General features: G+C 43.0%; 2 protein-coding genes across 13 annotated transcripts in view; both read left to right on the forward strand.

The window, feature by feature from the left end:
• The window catches only part of LOC117428893 (phosphatidylinositol 4-phosphate 5-kinase type-1 gamma), a 31,967-nt gene extending 18,135 nt beyond the window's left edge, over positions 1-13,832 (forward strand). For 2 of the 8 annotated variants that reach the window (XM_034047895.3, XM_034047897.3), the window contains exons 7-19: positions 667-966; positions 1,706-1,911; positions 2,307-2,390; positions 2,479-2,527; positions 3,550-3,634; positions 3,729-3,890; positions 4,353-4,491; positions 5,064-5,096; positions 5,222-5,344; positions 6,920-7,058; positions 9,839-9,916; positions 11,702-11,785; positions 12,080-13,832. In XM_034047895.3, the coding sequence (XP_033903786.3) occupies positions 667-966; positions 1,706-1,911; positions 2,307-2,390; positions 2,479-2,527; positions 3,550-3,634; positions 3,729-3,890; positions 4,353-4,491; positions 5,064-5,096; positions 5,222-5,344; positions 6,920-7,058; positions 9,839-9,916; positions 11,702-11,785; positions 12,080-12,082 (1,485 nt within the window). In that variant the 3' untranslated portion in view covers positions 12,083-13,832. Of the gene's footprint in view, positions 1-666; positions 967-1,705; positions 1,912-2,306; positions 2,391-2,478; positions 2,528-3,549; positions 3,635-3,728; positions 3,891-4,352; positions 4,492-5,063; positions 5,097-5,221; positions 5,345-6,919; positions 7,059-7,685; positions 7,734-9,838; positions 9,917-11,701; positions 11,786-12,079 lie in introns of those variants that run through there. The other 6 variants (XM_059014849.1, XM_059014850.1, XM_034047898.3 and 3 more) reach the window with 6 other exon arrangements.
• Positions 13,833-15,676: 1,844 nt separating this feature from the next.
• Positions 15,677-21,373, forward strand: LOC117428864 (large ribosomal subunit protein mL54-like). Of its 5 annotated transcripts, XM_059014999.1 has the most exons (6): positions 15,677-15,923; positions 16,761-16,784; positions 17,696-17,737; positions 18,831-18,857; positions 19,838-19,994; positions 20,590-21,373. In XM_059014999.1, exons 1-6 carry the CDS (start codon positions 15,800-15,802, stop codon positions 20,720-20,722), a joined length of 507 nt encoding a protein of 168 aa, XP_058870982.1. In that variant the 5' UTR covers positions 15,677-15,799; the 3' UTR covers positions 20,723-21,373. The 5 variants fall into 5 exon arrangements, with proteins under 5 accessions (XP_058870982.1, XP_058870983.1, XP_058870984.1 ...); XM_059015000.1 differs by lacking the exon at positions 18,831-18,857 and having other exon boundaries at positions 15,678-15,923; XM_059015001.1 differs by lacking the exon at positions 17,696-17,737 and having other exon boundaries at positions 15,679-15,923.
• The last annotated feature ends 553 nt before the right edge of the window (positions 21,374-21,926 follow it).

The following is a 21,926-nucleotide window of genomic DNA, read 5'->3' on the forward strand; positions in this document are numbered from 1 at the left end:
TCTTAGTATAAAAATAAAAAGCTGCTGCTTTACTTCTTGTCACGAAGCAAGTCAGGAGATTTTAACTATCTGTAGATTTCCAGGGATTGATCCTCACTAGTACTGAGTTTTACAGCTACTACTGATTGAAGTGTAGTATTTAAATGATCAGGGGTTTGATGTTCAATAAATTGTTCCTCCCTTATAGCTGCATGAACAACTCCTACTATTAACCCTATAGACTTACTGATGCTGTGATCAGTGCTGGGGGTTCAGAGCACAGTTAGCAGGGGTCTGATTTTTCAAGGGAAGTTCTGAAAACCGGCACTGGTTTCTGGGCCAGTACTGTATGAGCTTCAAGCCCCTGTATTTACAGTAGCTTTGTGAAATTCATGGTAAACCATTTTTTAAACTACTACAAGCTCTTACTTTTTTTTATCTTTCTGTTTACTCTGTTTCTCTATACAAATATGTTTTATTTTGACTTTTGTATTGTACAGTACTTTTTGAGATCCTTTCTGTAGAAAGGCACTGTAGAAATAATTTTTTTTTTTATCATCATCATCATCATCATCATCCTCATTCGCGGTTCTGTGACAGATGAACAGATTTACCGGATTGGCTGTGTGTCTTTTCTGCTAAACCCGCGATTCTGTCTCTGTGCTTCCCTGTGTGTCACACAAACAGAACCTGAACCAGAACCCTCGCACCCTGCTGCCCAAGTTCTACGGGCTGTACTGCATCCAGTCCGGGGGAAAGAACATCCGCATGGTGGTGATGAACAATGTCCTGCCGCGCGTCGTCCGAATGCACCTCAAATACGACCTCAAGGGCTCCACCTACAAGCGACGCGCCTCCAAGAAGGAGCGGGAGAAGTCCAGCCCCACCTTCAAAGACCTGGACTTCATGCAGGAACTGCAAGACGGGCTCATGCTGGACACAGACACCTACAGCGCGCTGGTCAAGACGCTGCAGAGGGACTGCCTGGTAAGCCGTCTTCTACAGGGATGGAAAGAAGACCCCCATTGCATAACAGTTTGGTCCATTCCTGGTTTTGCTATGAGTTTAATCAGACGCACCTCAGCTTGTTACCTGTACTCTGTGGCTAATCAAGCTCGTAGTAAAACCTGGAACGGTTTAAACTGCAATACAACAGGATTTTTAAGAAGCAGTTATGTTATATTTGTTAAAATAAATACTGAAAGAAACTCAAATGCAGTGGCAAACATTTTGACTAGAAGTCCTTCTCAATGACTTCTATTTTTTTTTAAATGGGGGAAAAAAATACTGGATGGAGGGCAGAGCAAGAAAGTATGGATGCATGGCTGTGCAGGCAGGCTTAAACCGCTAGGTAAAATGATGTGAAACTTAAGTCAAGCAGATGTTTTCTTTGCTAGTGCTGCCTTCAGTGTACCTTCAGTGTACCGTCTGTTTGAATACCTTGCTGACGTTGCAATACACTGGTACTTTTTTCCTTCTCAATCCGTCTTGCCCTGGGAGTTGAGATTTAACAAACGGATTCCTGCTGTTTTCAATAGTTGGATTGTTTTGGCATGTTGTGATCTCGTTTTTTAACACATGGCGTGTGAGCGCCATACCTTCACCTATCGACTCCTCCAGTGATTTCCCGGCCCCCGTTTCGTGCTGTTTAAGAGTCTTGATGAGCGCAGCAGTGAGGCTTTGCTCACTGTCACCCTGCTGACTGTCCCTGCTCATCCCCCTGCAGGTGCTGGAGAGCTTTAAGATCATGGACTACAGTCTGCTGCTGGGGGTGCACAACCTGGACCAGGCAGAGAGGGAGAGCCAGAGCGAGGGCTCCCAGGGCACTAGTGATGAGAAGAGGCCCCTGGCGCAGAAAGCACTCTACTCCACCGCCATGGAGTCTATCCAGGGAGGAGCGGCCAGGGGCGAGTCCATCGACACGGACGACACGTGAGTCACAACGAGCCCCAGTCCGGGTTCCGATCGCATTGGTTCACCTCTCCGTTTTTGAGGTGAAGCACGATTGGTGCAAGAAGGTTCTGCATTCGTGTAGCAGACTGCAACAGCAGTATGTAGCAAACGCATCCAGGTATCGAAGCGTGTATCAGATCAATAGTATGTTTAAAAGTTTGGATGCTGGAATCAGCCTAACGCTGAAGCGAGTTGTAGTCTGGTCTTGTCTGAGCTAAGCAGGGTTGGAATGCAGTCTTTCCTCTGTGTCCGAGCTTTCCTCATGCCCAGCATGGTGGTGGTATTAATGGGGCTACTAATTGACTATTAGATGAAGATGAAGCGGGGGATGCCTTTTGCCTAAACATGCATGCTGTATTCTGTGCTCCATTCAGGATGGGCGGAATCCCTGCAGTGAATGGAAAAGGAGAACAGGTGTTGCTCTACGTAGGAATCATCGATATCCTGCAGTCATACAGGTCAGGCGTTGCCCTAATACTGGCATTCACTTCCAGTCCTGTTTTTAGAACGCTTCTATGTAATCTGCTGTCTTGTCTCACTCCTTAGGTTAATCAAGAAATTGGAGCATACCTGGAAGGCGCTGGTCCATGATGGGGTGAGTTGTTCTGTTTAATTTGAATTTTGAGTTGCTGTAAACTGTGGTTCTGTCTATTTAAAGATTCAAAAAGCACAGTTGAAAAGAAAATCGCATTACAGGCTAAATACAGTTTGCGCTAGTTAAAGGAACCAGAACTTTTTTTTGTCTTTTAAAAAATAAAAAAAGCATGTGGTGGTTTTGCTGTCCTCGGGGAATCGTATTTTTGTATCAACCAGCATCTGAATATTTATTTGAAAAGTCCACAGCATTCTCCTGTAGAAGAAAAACTAAAAAGGTCTGTGCTGTCAAGTGTGGGGGCCAGGGTATCGCTCCCCCCACTCCTGCTGACTGGTACACACAGTCCTGTGATCTCATTCTTTCCATCGTCTTGATCCCTTCATTAATATATTCATAAAGCTCTCGCTCTTACTGCTGAAAAAAGCCGAAGCACATTTAAATAAATATTGTTGGCCTTGGGTGCAAGCTTGACAGGTTTATGCATAAATAATTATTTTATTACTATGGGCTGTGAGACATTCGGTTGTGAGTGAGGTTATGAGTCACCCTGACTCACACACTTTTAACTGGTGTTCCCAAGTGGCAGTTGTCATGCTTTCCTACACTTCCTGTGCTTTTGCCTTGTTAAATCTATTGACTGGCCAGATCTACATTTCTGTGTATCACCTGCCTATTGTAAGATCTTTGTCCTGAATACTGTAACCCTTCAGTAAAGAAACTATAACGTGGCTGTCTCTCTCTCGCTCTCGCTCTCGCTCTCGCTCTCGCTCTCGCTCTCGCTCTCTCTCTCTCGCTCTCTCTCTCTCTCGCTCTCTCTCTCGCTCTCTCTCGCTCTCTCGCTCTCTCGCTCTCTCTCTCTCTCTCTCTCTCGCTCTCTCTCTCTCGCTCTCTCTCTCTCTCTCTCTCTCTCTCTCTCTCTCTCTCTCGCTCTCTCTCTCGCTCTCTCTCTCTCGCTCTCTCGCTCTCTCGTTCTCTCGTTCTCTCACTCTCACTCTCTCTCTCTCTGTGTGATTGCTTTCCAGGACACAGTATCAGTGCACAGGCCAAGCTTCTACGCAGACAGGTTTTTTAAGTTCATGAGCACCACAGTCTTCAGGAAGAACTCCTGTAAGTACACCCAGGTTGACTTGATTCAAACTCCTCTGCACTGCTCCTCTGACTCTCCCAGCCTCACTGAGCTGTCTGTCCCGGTTCCCTGTAGCGTTGAAGTCTTCTCCCTCCAAGAAAGGGCGGATAGCGCTGACTGTGCCCAGGTACAGCAGCCCGGGGGCAGCGTTCTCTGCCAGCCAGCTCCTCTCCGAGAGAGATGAGAACATCTACGACCTGCGAGGGGTGCGCAGCTTCCCCACGCTGGAGGACGAAGGTACCTGCTGATCTCTGATAGAGGGGGAGGTTACATTTTAGAGAATGGACTACAGGATGGTTAGTTTTCTCTCTGTAAATGGCCTCAATCATGACCCTCCACATCATTCAGCACACACACACAAGTTGATCCACGGATGGAAATAAGACTCCTATTGCATAACAGTTTCACACATTGCAGGTTTTAAATTACAAGCTTGATTAGCCACAGTGTAGAGGTAACAAGCTCAGGTGTGTCTTATTAAACTCATAGTAGTAAAACCAGGAGTGGGTCCAACTACTATGTAACGGGGGTCTTATTTCAACCCTGTTGTGTAACTGAATGTCTTATTTTGGTGCGCTTTCAAAAACAATTATCAGCTTTTGCAGTAACCATTGTGTATCTGAGTGTAATCCATGCTTCCAAGAGAGCTCTGCTTGTTTTGTTAAACCTCTTCCTCTCTGTCCCCCTCCTCTTCCACAGGTCGCTCAGACCTCCTGCCCTGCACGCCTCCGTCCTTCGAAGAAGCAACGACAGCGTCCATCGCGACGACCCTGTCCTCCACATCTCTGTCCATCCCAGAGCGCTCTCCCTCCGACACTTCAGAGCACCCGCGATACCGGTAATCCCCCTCCCTCTCCAGGGCACAGAGCGACTCACGCATGCATTACATAGCACCCTGTCCACAACTGTCAACCAATCTACTGTAAACCGCTGTGCAGCTTTGGATAATGCTTCATTTCAAGTGCCAGTAATTGCACATTTAGATATTGTACTGTAATATGTAAGTGCTGCATACGTTTATAGAAATGAGGTACCAGATGTAAAACTAGAATCTGGGTCTGGTTGACGGACTGGAATTTGATCAGTTTAAGCAGGACTGTGCAGCAGGTCACTGGCACAAAGTTTCCTCTGCATGCAAAGTTTATAGTTTTAAATGTTAATAACTTGTTTAAAGGGTGCATAGTGATTTGTTTACAGTAACTGTCTCACTCTCTAAATATATTATTTGCACATTTTTTTTGTTAATGCATCAGTTAGGGTTGATATTGATATAGAAATGTGATATTCGGGTTTTCAAGATGTTGGATGTTTCTATAGACATCCATCATCATGGTCCACTAGGTGTATGAGGTCAGCTGCCATGCCACTACAAAAAATATATATAAAACTTTTTTTTTCTTACATTTTCAGGAGGCACACTTCTTCATCCGGGCACGACGGGAGGTAAGGCTGAATTATTTCTTGAAATCTGGGAGTGGGAGGGGTGGAGGCGGAGTTACGGGGCAGCGCTGTCTTGCTGAGTGCCGTGTGGCTCCGCCTTCACCTCGCCTGGGTCTCCGTGTCTGTAGGTCACACGAGGAGGTGCGCCCGCACGAGGACGAGCAGCAGCAGCAGATGATCACGGTGGAGGTGGAGGTGAAGAGACCCGACAGCGAAGTCGCCATCATCCCCGACGCTTCTTCAGAGACCAGGTGCAGCCTTCCACCTTCTGAGACCTTCCCGTCCCTGAATCAGAAGACTCCTATCGCATATACTAGGAGTTTTTAATAAGACGCACCTGAGCTTGTTACCTACACACTGTGGCTCGTAGTAAAACCTGGAATGGGTGAAACTGCTATGCAGTAGGAGTCTTCTTTCCCTCCCTGTGTTTTGAATGCACATGCACTGAAAACACAAAAACTTGCACATCTTCAGCTGTAGCAGCTAGACATATAATGCCACTGTAAGATATTGAAAGAAACCTCATAAGTTCAATGACAGTATAGTATAGTCTAGAAGTCTTTTCAGTGTCTTCAGTGTTATTGCACCAACTGGGTTTCTTTAGTATTTGGTAATTTTAGCACGATTGAGTGATGAAGAAGCATAATGCTCAAGACTCAAGGTGAAGATTGGAAGGACAGTGTGTGCTGTGCAGCATCTGTCCATATGTCACTTCCTGCTGAGCAGCCTCTCCGTATTTTCACACATAGAAATCAGAAGAGGTTTACACTTTCTCACTTGTTCGTACGGTATTTTTAGTACAGTTCATTACAGTTTTTTTAGACTAGGTTAAGTGTCTGTGTGCTGGAGTGGGGTTTGTGAAAGTGAGTGAAAGCCGCCAGTGAAATGTGCCGGACGGAATTGGGTCAGGGGGATGAGAAGAGTGAGAACCACACAGAGACGCACGTGGCTCGGGGTGACAGGAAAGGGGGCGGGGGAGGGGGGAGTGATCAGCCATCTGGCTGGCTGAAATTAGCAACTGAAATCTTGTGCTTGATCTGGTAATGCAAACCAGCCACACAGACAGACACATATTATATATTACAGTACTGTGTGAAGTCAATTCAAATTACAATTACAGCAGCATTGTTTTCTGAAAGTACAGTTAGATTGAGTTCCATTACAGTTGCAGTAATTTGCAATTATAATTGTGATTATAGTTAAAACACCCACAATAACATGTTTAAGCTATTTATTCTAAATAGCCCATCAATAATCACTGGTACAAATACAGAAACATACTATAGAACCATTTTTTTTTTTTCAAACGAATGGGGTCACTAAAAGTGGTTGAAAAAGTGGTCAATGTAACGAGCGAGTGAATCTCTAATTGATCAGCTACATGTGTGGTATAATTAGAATTATGCAAGTGTGCCAAGGATTCCGAATTACACAGTTACAATTCACCCCAGCTCTGGTCAAGTCCTGTGTTGCATTGCATTGACTCTCAGGATTCTGTTCATTTTGGCTGTTCCAAGGGTTCGAACACATGGGAGAATTATCTTTTGCAGATCAGCTCCAGAAGAATTTTTTCCATCACAGTATGAAGATGGAATCTGATAATCTCTCCTTGTCTGGTTTTAAAGATCCTATCAGCCCACATTAACAAATAGATATTACTTTGTTTATACTAGCCTTAGATACGGCTGATTTAAGTTTGAACCATTATTGTGTTTGCACATTGCAATAGTTTTTTTTACACGTTGCAATTGTCTTTTTGTATTGTTTTCCAGGACCCCCTTGTAAATCTCCTGGTTAAATGAACTAATCTTGTCTCTCCCTCCCAGCGAGCCAGCCTCGGCGCCAGGGTCGGTACCGCCCAGTCCGAAGGTGGTGGTGGAGCCGGACTGTGCCAGTCAGCTCTCTGAATCCACCAGCCACGCCTCTGCCGAGGAAGAGGAAGTGCCCGTCACAGACATCTACTTCGTAAGTCCAGCAGGAACCGCAGGGATAGATGATCAGATCTTAAGATACGGAACAGCAATACTGTTATAACTATTTCCATGTGTCCTTAAATTCATTTTCTGTGTAGATATCGCATGTATTTTATTTTATTTTTTATAGAATAAAGCATTTTTCTTCTTCACCCTTAAGAGTTGCATTAAAAACACCTTAATGCACAGCATTCCTAGAAATCCTCAACATCAGGTTAAAACCGTTGTGTACACTTTCTAATAAATGCAGGTAATAAATATTCTAGTAAATGCAGATAATAAATATAGTACACATTGCCTATTAATAGTTGGATAGCTCTGCTGTGTATTAGCTGCGGTCGGTGTCTCAGATTTTGTACAGTAGGTCTGTCTTTGGTAGTGCTACTCAAACAAAATCCAATGAGTGAAAAATTAAGAGAAAATGTTAGTTTAGAATTTGCAGACTCTTTTTGGCTGTATGATGGTTACTTCACACAGGCATACAGACCAGGGTTGGGGCAAAAGAATCTAACCGAACCAAGAAAGCAAGCGGTATCCCTTCCGATCCCTTGCTGGCACGTGTGTGGCACTGCTTTGTGGACCGGGCTCTGACGCAGTGCAATGGGTTTGGTTTCCACAGGCTCGCAGTCTGGATGACTTGGTGGAGCTCTAGATTCTGAGCTGTGCGTAAGTGGGAGGTGTGTGTGTGTGTGTGTGTGAGCTGCAGAGATGAAACAAGAAGTGTGGATTTTTTTTTCTTTTGGTTTGGGAATAGATTAAACCCTAGAAGTGTCTGGTTCTGTACTCACTAAAGCTGTATCCCCTCCATTGGCTCCGAGATTTTTCCGAGATTACTTATTGGATTGCTCCAGTAAAAGTAGGCACCATTTATTATTTATGTCCATACAACTATCAAACTGCTTGTGTTTAAAGAATCTTTAGATCTCGTGCACCTATGCGCATCCTTTTTTAGTTTTGTATCTTCAGCAGTGACGTGCATGATTCTTGGGGAAATAGTGTTGCAAATCTGCTGGCTTCAAACGAAGTGTACTGGGCAGAACTTGGAGCTAATCGAGGGATGCAGTGTGCATGCATTCCTTTGAATTGGTTTTCATTGCATGCCGATTTGACAGCAAACTGTTTTTCTCCTAACAATTGCAAATAGCAGTTCTGCTGTGTGTGTGTAAGGTTGGGTGTGTTTTTATTTTATTTTGGTGTTACCAGTAGGCAATTACCTCTCCTGTTTGTTCAAGCAAGCGCTGGAGCAAATTTAAAACCCTTTTGCAAGCAGTGCAGACTTTTCTAATTCTTTACGCGGTGACCCCTGTACAGTAAGTCCAAGTTGCAAAGCACCCAAGGAAAGAGTCTGGAAAATGATGGCAAGTTCAGATCCGAGAGGAAATATTTAGTTTCATGCATGCATGCATTGTCTGTTACGTCTTTATGCAATTGGAAAACAGGTTCCAGCTTTTACAGCAGTTAGTAAGATAAAGCAGCCTCAAGGATACCGTGTATTCCACAGGAATGTCAATGTTGATGATATTGTTGCAGGGCTGGCAGATTTCATCACCCTCCGTGTAAACATCCCAGTGTCACTGTCAGCAAGAGCTCTCCAGCATATAGGCTGCAATGGACGCTTCACTGCATGGAGTTAGAGTTCAGAGTGGTGAAGTCACTCTGCACTGCTGAGCAATGAAACCTGGCATGTGAGACACCTATTAATGTGCCACAAATGGCTAAGGGTGCCACCATGGTTCACAGAGGGTAGCGCAGTGTGTCCGATGCCTATAAATGATATGGCATGCTTAATAACGTATGTTAGTCGTGGTGGAATAGCATTAAAGACAGTGCTGCAGGGATGGGAATAAGACTCCTGTTGCATAGCAGTTTCACCCGTTCCAGGTTTTAAGAGCCTGATTTAGCCAGTGTACACAGAACCAGCACAGGTGTGTCTTATTAAACGCCTAGTAAAACCAGGAATGGATCAAACTGCTGTGCAATGGGAGTCTTATTTCCATCCCCAGTGCTGTATTTTTACTAGGACACAAACACACTCTGACAGTGGCACCCTTTGCACCCTGCATGTCCAAGAACACACTGTAACTTTACAATCCCCTTCCATCCTTTCAGAGCTAACTCTCTCTGTGCACCCTCTCTCACAGCACTAACCTGTCTGTCTGTCAATGTAGAGATTAGATAGCTGGCTAGCCAGGATTCTCATGCCAAAGGACTCTGCTCAGTTAGTAATGGCAACCCTTGCTTTGGTGGGAGGGAGGGAGGGAGGGAGGGAGGGGGTGCTCCAGCTGGGATAACAGCCAAGCCAAGCCATATTAAACTCTGAAAACTACAGTGCTGTGAAAATTAGGGCAGGTGGGTACAGTACAGTGTCCAAATTCCAGATTGCCCTGTAGATGAGACAGGTAGCAGATCAAGTAGAGGCTAGAATGTGTTCTTAAAATGCATGAGCGAAAAATAGCGTCTGCTCCATAATTTGAGTGCTGCTTTTTTTGTTGTTGTGAGAAATGTGTGTGTAAATCTGACCATATTTCTCCAAATGTAGAGGAAAGGTGTAAACTGTTTTTTTTTACCACTATTTATTTATTCGTTCATGCGTTCTTTCCTTCATTTTGTTTTGCCTTTTAGATCACTTTCTGTTTTCTTTATGGTTCTCGTTTCTCTGCTCTGATCACTCTTGCATCTCTTTATTTGTTCTGTCACTCCTCATCGTCATCATCATCTTCATCCTCCTCCTCCTCCTCCTCACCCCTGCGCTGGCGCTGGCCTGTCCGCTAGTTCTCTGACGGGAGGTACTGGATCTATTCCCCCGTCCCACAGCGCAGATCCAGATCACACACAGACTCTGCCGTTGGTGTAAGTCAAGATTCATTCAGGGTCGGAGTAGCCACAGGGCCAGGGTTGGGTCGTTTCATGGTTTTTCAATTCCAATTGCTTTTTTAAAATCAATTCGCAATTCCAATTCCCCTTTGAAGGAATATATATTTTAGAGACTTAATTGCTGTGATTATTTGTGACTACTTTCATTTTGAAGCCAATTTTAATTGACCAACAGTCAATTAATTCTGTTGCCACTGTGAGAAGCTTGTTTTAACAGAATACTGCTAATCGCAATTTTGATCAGTGATGTGTAGGAATTGATTAAAAAAGGAATTGGAAATGGAATTGAAAAACAGGACTTGACCCCAACCCTGCCACACAGTACAGGTTGAAAGGGTCAGGAATCTAAATTGCAAGTAGCTTCAAGTTACATATATTTTTTCATGTCCCTTGGCTTTTTCTAAAGTGTGCAATCATTGAGTGGTTATTGTAAAAACTCAGCGTTTTTACTTTTTCATAATCCCTGTGTTAACGTGCTGCCCTGACTTCAGGGTCTGCTCTACTGTTTCTGGTAGTCTGCCACAGACATACAGTATGAAACCCAGGCTAGATCGCCCAAAGCATCTTTATTGAGGATCAGGTTTCCTTTTGCATTGCTGGGCATACACAGATGTGCCCTAGGTGGCGCTAGCTCTTCTATAAAGACGGTAGGTAAAATGATGCAGGATTATAAATAGTCTCATTGAGTCCTAAATATAGCATAGTCTCTCTTAATCACCATGCCCCTGCATGTGAATTAAGCTCAGTGGAGTTTCATGCATGGCCAGGTCTTTATTATGGTCACCTTTTAAATCGAAATGAAAAAAGCACACTACGGAAGTGAATAGAACGTGAAAAAAAAAAAGACATGAATTTGCCCGCAGCTTTATTCTGCCACTGGTAACGGCCATCTGCTCTCCACTTTGGCAGAAGCACAGCCATGCAGCGTTCCCTTCAGGGCTGGCTGACAGGAGCACGCAATGCTTACAGATGCCATGCTGTCAAAGGCACACTCTGGGGGGGATTCGCCCGTGTTAGTCATCTCTCGCATGCAGAAATGACATCCTCTTTTCTAGTTTAACACTTTCACTCCTGCTGTCAAATGCATAAACAACAAGGGTAGTGCAAAACAGCCCTGTTTCTGTGCTTTTTAGAACAGCCTTTTTGCTATGGGTTGCTAAATTGGAGCCAGTAATTACAGACCCTCAGTCAGACGAGCTGTATTAATTACTGATTGAATGAGTCTCATCAGTTCAGATTGAGCATGAACCACATTGCTCATACTGGTATTAGTGGCGCCTGATTATATTTAGCAACACATCTCGGAAGAGGGAGTTCTTAGCTAGGTTTGGTGCAGGGGAGTCATTCCCTGGCTGTTGTACAGCTACACTGTAACTGTGAATTTGAGATCACCGCAGTAACGTTATTGCTGCAGTTACAGTGTGTACCTGTGTTCCTTGCACTGCATATTTAACACATGGTCTCTAACCCTACCCTAACTGGTAAGCTACAGTAAATGGCTCTTTTACTAGGTGCTAATTTTCACATTGTTGGTGGGAGCTTTGACTGCTTATCGTACTGGGATTAGTGGAGGAATACCACCAGCTAGCACCCAGTGTGTTAAATATGTTTCTCATCCGTCTCAAAGTGTTAAAAACCGTCTCTCCTGCTTTCATTCTTCACATGCTTCTTACAGTTCTCAGTGTTTTTATTTTCTCTCTCTGCCCCTCTGCTTCTTGCTGTCTCTCTTGCGCCCTCTACTGTCTACTCCTGGCGTTTCAGCCTCCAGATGACAGGACTTGGGTTTACTCTCCACTTCACTATAATTCGCAGGCGCCCCCCGATTCAGACGGGGAGGGCGAAACAGTAAGTCTAGTCTATCCTTTTTCTCTCTTGAAAACCTTGAAAACCCCACCCCTAGTTCTGTTCATTTTACAAAGTGTCTCAGTAGACTGTAATCACAATCTCCTGAAATGAATTGGTCATTTAGCAGATGCTTTTATCCAAAGCGACTCACAGAGAGTGATCTATGCATCATCACAACTGCTGTTGCAGAGTCACTTACAATAGGACCTCTGTTTTGCGTCTCATCCGAAGGACGGATTGACCCGTTTTCCCTGTCCTTCCTAACCCTGTGTCTCTGTGTCTCCTTTCCCTCAGTAATTCCAATGCAGATAGCACGTGAGACGGGTGAAGAGACGGAGGTATGTTTCTGTCGGACTCTGTCGCCTCAGGGAGACTCTTTGACTCTGCTGTGTTTGAAATCCAGATCCAAAGGCTTCCGGGGAGAATCCACCCACCCATCCACGCACCCTGCTGGTTCTTTATTACCCCAAAAATCCCAAAGAAATTGTGGGGGAAAAATCCAATACAAACTAAATTTAACTAAACCCGTCACCATGTGTGGGCCAGGGGGGCTGAATAAGGGGAGGGGGGGGGTGATCAAAAAAAAAAAATGAAGATAAAACGTATACTTCCATCAATCATCATGATTTAGATATATATGTGTGTATATATGCTTTTATTTATGCACTTTCCAAACTGTTTTTAATGCTGTGAAATGTTCACTTATTATTATTTTATTTTCAAGTTGTTTTATTTTCATGTAGAAGCTACCTGCATTGCAAGTGGCTTTTCCTTTAGGATGTTGCTTTTCGTCTGTTTTTGTATATTCCTTGCATAGAACGGAAGCAGCACCAGTGGTTTGGCGTTTTATACAAAGTCCTGCCCAAAAGGTAGCCCCCCCCCCCAGCCCCTCCCAGTAAAGAATCTGCTGTGATCGAGTGAAGTAGCCCGATCGATCACGTGACACGAGGACTGTATAATCACAGAGCACTTCATCATACCCTGGCAGAGGGGGCAGTTCTGATGAAAATGCTCTACATCTTTCACAATAAGGATGAGTACAACCAAGACAGCAGCGCCCCTATCCGTGGACGCAGAGGGGTCAGGTTCGACCGCTTTGATGAGAACAGCAGGACATCTGCTTGGCCTGTCCGATCCTCAGACGACAATCAAGATGCTAAAATAGAGGATCAGCATGAAGCGAGCCTCAGCCTTCCACGCAGCTATGAAGAGACCTTCCCACATCTTGTAGACTCGGAGGCTATTATTAATGACCAAAGAGATGGGGGTGGATGCTAATATTTAGGCAGGGCGGTGTATATGTTTACCTGTGCTTCTAATACAGGACTACTAAAAAGATAATATGGGGGAGGGATTGAGGCTTGGTGGTTAAACTGTAAATGAATTTGTGCATCTGACCCTGTCTCTTATGGCATCTGTCAGTGATGTGGAAGTCTTCTGTCACCCAATTGTATAGCAATTCTGTGCATGCCTGGCTTCCCCACACGAGATCGGGTCAATTGCACATTCCTGTTCCGGATGTGCAAGCGTTTACGGCAGGTCACGCTGACCTGACTTGAACACTAGTAGTGTATTAACCTCTAACTCTAAAAGTGCACCGCGCACAGCCAGTGTTCTGGGGGAGGCGTTTCATTAAAGACTCCTGTGCAGAATTGTATGTGAATGTGTCATGGTTGGATTGGTGGGTCAGTAAGGAGCAGAGGTGATGGGTCTCGTTCAGTGCTTATTGTATACGTCTAACCTGAACTCAGAGCTGTGCAGCTGGTTCAGATTGGCTTCACCTTTTCTCTCCTTGTTTATAAGCTCTACTGTACGTCTCAGTGAAGAGAAATCCTGTGTTCTCCTAAAAACATGAAAGCCACACTGCATACTTTGATTCTGTTTAACCTGAGAAAATACAACACAAAGCAAACAGTTGCAATCCAATACAGATTCCCAAATCCTGCATCTCAAAGACACAGGAAATCCCGGAGAAGCTTGTAGGACCGGTTTAAAAAAAAAAAAAAAACCCTTCTCTAATTATTATTCTCATTGTTCTGCTGTTTAACAGTAAGGGCCCTGTTTTATAAGCAATCCCCTCCATTTCCTAAGAAAGAAACAACACAGTAATAAAGCTAGCATTTAACCACTGTTGCAAATTCACTTTGAATCTCCCCCCCCCAGACACGCATATTGTGCCTTCCTTTCCCAGGACTTACCAGTTTGTTTAAGTCGGGATCCACTTTTGGGCCCAGTTCCACAGCAGCGCTCCAATGGAAAAGAACAACACTGGTGCTTCCAGTTCATGCTCCCTCTGCATGCAAAGTCACGCTACTCTACAGAATACACTAGAGGTCTGGACACCAGTGCTACAGATTCCCAGCACTTTTACATGCATTATATTAACAGAGCAGGACGGATAGTTAGCAGCTTCCAGATCCTCCGATGTCAGTGTAATGTGCATGTGGGTACGGCATCACTGTACACGTGTGTATTGGTTTGTTTCTCTGTTATACTGGCGTGGTGTGAAATATCCTGAAGAAGGTATGCCAGGTTCACAAGTGATTTCCTTTGTTCACTGATACAGGATTCAAATGAGAAATATGGATGCCATCTGCTTGATGTCACTACATGAATCAAAATCTTTTTTATTTATTTTTAGACTTGTAAACAGAAAAATAATAATGTCAAGTGTTGTGAGTTATGAAGATGTGCAGTGGCCAGTATACTTAGTTGCTGTGTTTAAAAAAAAATAATAATAATAATTAATAATTAAAAAAAAAAAAAAAGTTAACCTGCGAATAATGTGTAACTGACTAGCTGTTGGATTTCCTTATTGAGAGAAAAAAAAATACATCTTTCATAGGTTTCCATTGTAGCGAGAGTCTTTTTAATTTGATTTAAATAATTTAATTTCTGCAATTATATATATATATATATATATATATATATATATATATATAAAATTATATATAGTGTGTGTGTCATTTTCATTTTGTCAGGCTGCTAGTATTGACAGTTACTACTTCTCGAGTTGTTACTGTAATTCTAATATTTGTTCCCTTCATGGGAATATTTTGAGAGGTCTGTGTGCTGTACTCCCTGCCAGGCTGGAAGCGCTGTGATCACCACAGGTCCCATGAGGCGCATTATCCAGGTTAGAGGGGCGGGGCAGGTGTTTGTGAAACAGCCGTTACTGTTTGGTTTTTTAAAGATGGAATTCCTATTCAAACCACTGTGAGCTGGCTGGGTTGTTGTTTTCTCTGTACAAATTATACTGTCAGACAGGAGGTGGAGCAGTTACTTGATGTGGTGATGTGTTTTTTTTTTTAAATATGTTCTCTCTTTTTAAGGAGAAAAACTAAAAGTTAATGAGATCGGTCAGCTTCGAGAGTGACCAGGAGCAGCATTATAAATACTGAAATGAAAAAAAATAATAATAAAATTGTGACGTTATCTCTGAATAAAGCGTCTGTATAATATAATATAAAACATAAAAAAACGTTGAGAAAATAAAAATAATTAAAAAGAAATCTGTCTTCGCTTTTTTTTTTTTGGGGGGGGGGGGGGGGGTAATAATTATACATTTAAGTGTCCTGCTGTACTTTATGTGTTTAGTTAATAAATGTGTAATTAATTAATTAATTAATTATATCAAAAATACATATTGAAAATGACATTCAACATTAAAATGGCTCAAACTATACTTCCTTAAACATAAATATTAAAAAATAAATACACATTACTTAGCTGCTAAAATATAGATTTAATAATCCATCAATGCACGCATACCTAGGTTTTGATATCGTGACATACATACAGATATACATACGTACATGCATGCGTGCTCTGAAGAACGGAGACTGCCGACGTCAACCACTGTATTAACTACAACTCCCAGGAGGCTGTGGGCGCCGGCAGGGCAGCGGAAATGAATCCCACTGCTTCCGGTGTGCAGTTTACACATGTAGCGGCGGTGCAGCACTGGCACCCTAGGGTTGTTCATTTTAATATATATATAGATATTTTTAAACAATGTCCGGAATCGCGTTGTTCGGGACGGTGAGAGGACTGCGATTGATACTGAGCAGCACCCATGCCGGAGCCGTCAGCAGCACCCTTCCTAAAATCCTCGCTTGTGGATATGCGAAGAAAGTTGGTAAGCTGAACTCCAATATAAACGATCAAGCCGGGATGAAGGCAGAGTGTCCCGCTGCCTGTGACCTTGCCGTGGTATTTACATGAGAGCCGCTACGGTTTGAAACGTGTTGTTCTTCGTTGTGAAAACATTGTGTCGTGACCGTGTCGCTTTTGTATTATGGAAGTAATAATCACTTTTACTCTATTTTCTCTTTCTCGATAGATAGATAGATGCACAGTATACAGGGATGGCAATAAGACTCTTATTGCATAGCAGTTTCACTCATTCCAGGTTTTAATACGAGCTTGATTAGCCACAGTGTGTACAGGTAACAAGCTCAGGTGTGTGTTATTAAACTTATAGTAACACCAGGAATGGATCAAACCACTATGCAATGGGAGTCTAATTTCCACCCCTGGCGTGTGTATGTATATATATATATATATATATATATGTGTGTGTATATATATGTGTGTGTGTGTGTTCTTGATATGTATTTTCGTGGACAAGGGTGTCTGCTAAGAAATAAATAATAATAATAATAATAATAATAATAATAATAATATGTACATATTTACCTATCTATATATGCACTATCTATATATTACCTATCTATATATACAGAAGATACATACACAACATAACCTTTGCATAAAAAGACCCTGCAGCAGCAGTGAGAAGCCAAGAATGATATATATATATATATATATATATATATATATATATATATATATATATATATATATATATATATATATATATACAGTATATAATCTAGTATCTTGCTCACATAGTTAATTCTTGAACTGTATTTTTTTTTCTTCTCTTACATTTTATCCATTATTATAAATAAAGGAGCGGACAACAAAAGCCCACCCAGTAAGTGCAAAGGTCGCATCCGTGCGTCTAGCCCGTCCACCTAGAGCAGGGTCTCCAACCCTGGACCTGGAGAGCCCCAGTCCTGCAGGTTTAATAGATGTGTCTATCAAAGGAACACCTGTTAATCTGGACTAATTAAACCAGTAACTGGCTTAATTAAGTAAGTGAGAGCTCAGTTGAAACTAGAAGACCCAGCAGCTCTCCAGGACCAGGATTGGAGACTCCCTGACCTTGGCGCTTTAAACGACAAGCCGAGGAGTTCAAAATATGAACATGTATCCAATCACAGCAGTCCCTCGGTAGAAACCGCACCGTGGTCCCTCCCCTAGGTCCTCTTCTCCTATGGGAGCTAGCCTCGACTCAGCTGCTTTGTGTGAGCACCTCGGACAGGCTTAACTCCGCTCTTTCTGTTCAGTAAACGTGATCCTCAGTCTTGCTTTGTTGAGCACCTCCCCCTAGCTTTAGCACTAGCTCAGTTTATCAAGTGCAGAGGTTCCCAATCCTGGGGACCCCCTGTGTCTGCTGGTTTTCATTCCAACTGAGCTTTCATTTACTTAACTAGACCCTTCATTGAACTGATCATTTGCTTAATTAGACCTTTTTAATTGTTTTCAGCTCTTTAAACAGTTGCACATTAATTTATCTATAACATTTTATTAGTAAATTGAACCCTGCAGCTGTTTAAGAGCTGAAAACAATCAAAAAGGTCTAATTAAGCAAATGATCAGTTCAATGAAGGGTCTGGTTCAGTAATTGAGAGCTCAGTTGGAATGAAAACCAGCAGACACAGGGGGTCCCCCAGGACCAGGATTGGGAACCCCTGCCCCGTGGGCTCCTCGTTACAGACCCACCCTGACCACGAGCCGTTTGTGTGTTGATTTTGTTTCTGTTGTGTCTTTTGTTAATATAAGAGAAAAAAACAGGAACGGATCCTGAAAACAAACAAGAACCAAGTAAGTAATGCTTGGTTAATTCCATGTGTGTAGAAGTATAGACCTTAGAACAGTGGGTCTCAAATGTAATCATGTTGGTAATGGTTTCTTCCAAGCAGTTTTCATTCATCATAGCTTTGTGCTGTCGAAAGCGAGTAATATTTGAGCTGACCCTGTTAAAAAGATATCGCAAAAAAACTTAGTACATACAGCCCAACATATATAACAGCTGACGCAGTGCAGTGATCTCAGGTGGTTTATAGGTAGAACCAGTGGCTTACATCATGTACTGAAATCCAGGAGGGCACCTAATACCCAACCCTGCTTTTCTTGCCAGGGAGCTCCTGGAGTTAGTCAGTACAATCCTTGCTTCTGTTTGGGTCTTCTGACGTGGTAATGCTGGATTACCCAGAGACGTGCCCTTGAGGGGACAGGCACACTTCAGGAGCAGACAGGAAGCGCAGAGGGGCTTAGGAGCTGGATGTGCATCATCACTCAATCAGATTGTGAGCTCACTGGATTCCACCAGCCCCCAAACTGAGCCTCTGCAGTCCTTCACATTTCGTGAGCTGTGTATACCTGCTGTTCACCTTCTCCACCAGGAGGTGGCAGCACAGCCACATAAACTGCACACCCAAGATCTCACAGCCAGGCCTGCGTTGATGTTGTGTCAAATCTTCGTATCAGGAAGTATTTTGCAGCACAGTGGGCTTGGGTATGACGTGATGCACCCGTGTTTTGTTTTTGCATTTGGGCTAAAATACCCCCCCCTTTTAAAGAGTTTTTTTTTTTGTTTAGGGAAGTACATTGCTACACCAGATCAGTGTTTTTTGGAAGCTTGGCTCAGTTCTTGCTAGTGAGGAAGTTTTCTTTCTTGCTGCAGTAGCAGTTGTGCATTGGGGCGTGCCTGCAAGGAGGTAGATTGTGGTTAGAACAAATATTTGTCTAAATGTATCACTTCTATCTTTCTGTACCTCCCAGTCAGTGAATCAGTCAACTGTACCCCCCCCCCCCATCCACCTGCCAATTTAACCCTAATTAGTCTCTGCTCAGTTCTGTGCAGCTTCCCCATTTCTATATAAATTGTTCCTGTCATTATTCGAATCTTTCCTAGCCCCAGCCGCAGGAGAGAGTAAAAAACGTAAGTGAATTTAATAAATAGACAGCTCCCTGACAGTACAGCGACAAACACAGGTTTTGTATCGCCTAGAATTTTAGGATTGAGACCATAATAATAAAATAGAAACTATATGAACATGATTTAGATCTTTTTATTTAACATCATGTAATCAAAGAAACTACAAAATGATATTGCAAAAGTCTACCGGAAGCCATAATAGCAGTACAGTAGTATTTCATGTCAGATTTCGAAATGTCACATTTTTCATCAAGTGTATGGGGGAAAACTACAAAGCGGTGTGTAATTCAATATGTTAACATGACATTATTCAGGAGGTTTCATTCGACTTTAAGAAGCAAAATGTATTCATTCTATAGGGCGATGCAAAACTTTTGGCCACAGCTGTGTAGTACCAGTTAACTGCAACAGTGTAGTGAAAACCTCATACTCATTGGAGTGGACTGTAGAAGCTGGGGTTCTGTATGTGTTTCCTGTGTTGGATGAAGTGCAGATCTTACAGGGATGAAAATAACTCCCATTGCATAGCAGTTTGATCCATTCCTGGTTTTACTAGGAGTTTTTAACAAGACACACCTGAGCGTGTTGCGTACACACTGTGGCTAATCAAGCTCTTTGTAAAACCTGGAGTGGGTGAAACTGCTGCTCAGCAGGAGTCTTCTCACTGTCCATGCCTATCGTATCATGTGCTGTAGTTAAAAACGTACTCCAGTGATCTGGCTACAACCAGCCTTCTATCGTAGAGTTGTATGTGAATTATTTGCATATGATAATAAAAACAAAACAGGTGCTCTGTAGACACTGCTCGTTCTGTTTAAAGATTGGAACGCTAACAGGCATTTTCCTTCCAAACATACTGTATTGGGTAGCATCATCTTTCTCTTCGGAATCATTCACTGCTTGTGGTTTTAGGGGTCAGTTGCGTCTTCGAGGGGAAATTCTTCCTGGATGCAACAAAAAACGTATATTTATTTTTTTGGCAGCGGCAAAAGGAAAGGGAAAAGGCATGGCAAAGGACGCCCAGAAGGGCCCTGAGGTGTGCAAGGACCCCGTGAAGCTGACCACTCACGCCATGGGCGTCAACATCTACAAGGAGGGCCAGGACCCCCCACTGCAGGCTGCCTCGGAGTACCCCGAGTGGTGAGTGTACCCCAACACGCCCCTGCCCCTCTGCCACCTACAGTAACAACTACATACCTGTGAGGTAGCCCACCTACTGTCATTCACGTTCGGTTGAGTCTCTTACTAGCAGGGTCGGGTCAATTTCCTTTTTAAAATTAATTTCTGAGAAGTAATTTATATTTTAGAGACTTTATAACTGTGGTGATTTGTTCAGCTGCTTTCATCTGAAGCCAATTTAATTGACGAACAGTGGCTTAAATTTAAGTAACGTGTTGCCACTGTGTGAAACTCATTTTAACAGACTATACTGCTAATTGCAATTTTGATCACTGATGCAATGGAATTGTTTAAAAGGGAATTGGAATTGGAATTAGGAATTGGAATTGGAATTCGAATTGGAATTCAATTAGAACTGAAAAATAGGAATTGACCCCAGCCCTGGTTACTAGTCAAAACTACTAGAAGCAAAGTTGAGTCAGGCCATTTTGCGGTGGCAATTTCTGAAGGTTTTCCCTGTATACTGTGTTTTATTTTAACCCATTGCTACCCTTTAAATGTCAGGTGGATATTCCTTGCTCTTCAGTTTTCCGATACGGTCTTTTCCCCTTCCCAGGCTCTTCCAGCTGGACCTGGGACCCCCCAAGCAGCTCTCGGAGCTGGACCCAGAGAGCCGGGAGTACTGGAAGCTCATGAGGAAGGAGCACATGTGGCGCTTCAACAAACTGCACAAGGGCAAGAAGTTATAGTGCACCGAACTGCACACAGACAGACAGACAGACAGAGAGAGAGCAGCAGCCAGTGCTGACCCACACAGGGGTCTGTTCAGTTAGACGTGGATCTACGTGCAGCCGTGGCTATTAATCCTTCAAATAGCATTTTACTTCTTTTTGCAGACAGACGTAAACTGAAAGAGGCTCTCATGCAGTGTTAGGGGTGAATTATTTGAATTATTTTTAGATCCCTCACTGATTAGATCTGTTGAATACTGCTGATGATGTGTGTGACGAGGAAGGTACCACCAGGGACTTTCTGCTACTCCAGAAGTCAACATGCTGTGCTTATATTGTCCCTCCCGAACGTTTTTGTAAAAAAATAACTAAGTAATGCAGCAGTATCTGCTTAGGCCCTTATTTCTGTAGTTGTGGTGACCAGTGACAATGTGTAATTTGAAACAGAAAGTATGCACTTAATGAGAATCGACAGGAAGAAGCTCGCAGGACACAGAAATGTGTGAAGAGAAATGTACGTGTGACGACACGCTCGCACCCCGATGACTGGAAACTGAGGCTTTGACATCTGAAGCTGTGCACGTTCTCAACTTTTTGTAATGCTTCGGTATCATTGGTACCTGTTCTATTAAATAGTAATGATTTAAATAAAGAAATTGTGTATTGAAATGTGTTGGTATTCCAAGAACGGAGATGTCTGTCTGTTCTAGCAAGCTCTGGCTCACCAGTATGGGCTGTTGCAATGACTGCCAAGGTTGAGATCACATCGAAACGCATACCAGTGGCGCCAGTCACAATCAAAAGAGTTTAATTTGAGAACAAAGCAGATCCAAAAGTCAGTACAGAACGTGATTGCATGCATAAGCTTCAGGACGCAAAATACTGCAGGGAAATGGAAATATATTGAAATATACCTGACTTTCAGCATGCACTGAGCTCATTCAAGCAAGCATTTACAGTACTTAGGATTGAGACATTAAAAAAAACGATATGACTATCATTTAGATATTTTATTTAACGTCATGTAATCAAAGAAACTACAAAATGATGTCGCAAAAGTCTACCGGAAGCCATAATAGTAGTGCAATATTTCATGCTAGATTTGGAAATGTCACATTTTTTTCAATTGTTGTCAGTTTCTCGTTAAGTATATGGGAAAACTACAAAGCAGTACTTAAATCAATCTGCTAAAGTGACATTATTCAGCAGGTTTCATTCGAAG

This window comes from Acipenser ruthenus, chromosome 49 (assembly GCF_902713425.1).
Source record: "Acipenser ruthenus chromosome 49, fAciRut3.2 maternal haplotype, whole genome shotgun sequence".
Taxonomy (NCBI): Eukaryota; Metazoa; Chordata; class Actinopteri; order Acipenseriformes; family Acipenseridae; genus Acipenser; species Acipenser ruthenus.

What these genes read in the sequence shown, in the direction of transcription:
- LOC117428864 (XM_059014999.1), top strand. Translation starts at nt 15,800, where the DNA reads ATGTCCGGAATCGCGTTGTTCGGGACGGTGAGAGGACTGCGATTGATA. An exon ending in TGGATATGCGAAGAAAGTTG is followed by an intron (nt 15,924 to 16,760) that starts GTAAGCTGAACT and finishes TTATAAATAAAG; the next exon opens with GAGCGGACAACAAAAGCCCA. An exon ending in CGCAGGAGAGAGTAAAAAAC is followed by an intron (nt 18,858 to 19,837) that starts GTAAGTGAATTT and finishes TTTTTTTGGCAG; the next exon opens with CGGCAAAAGGAAAGGGAAAA.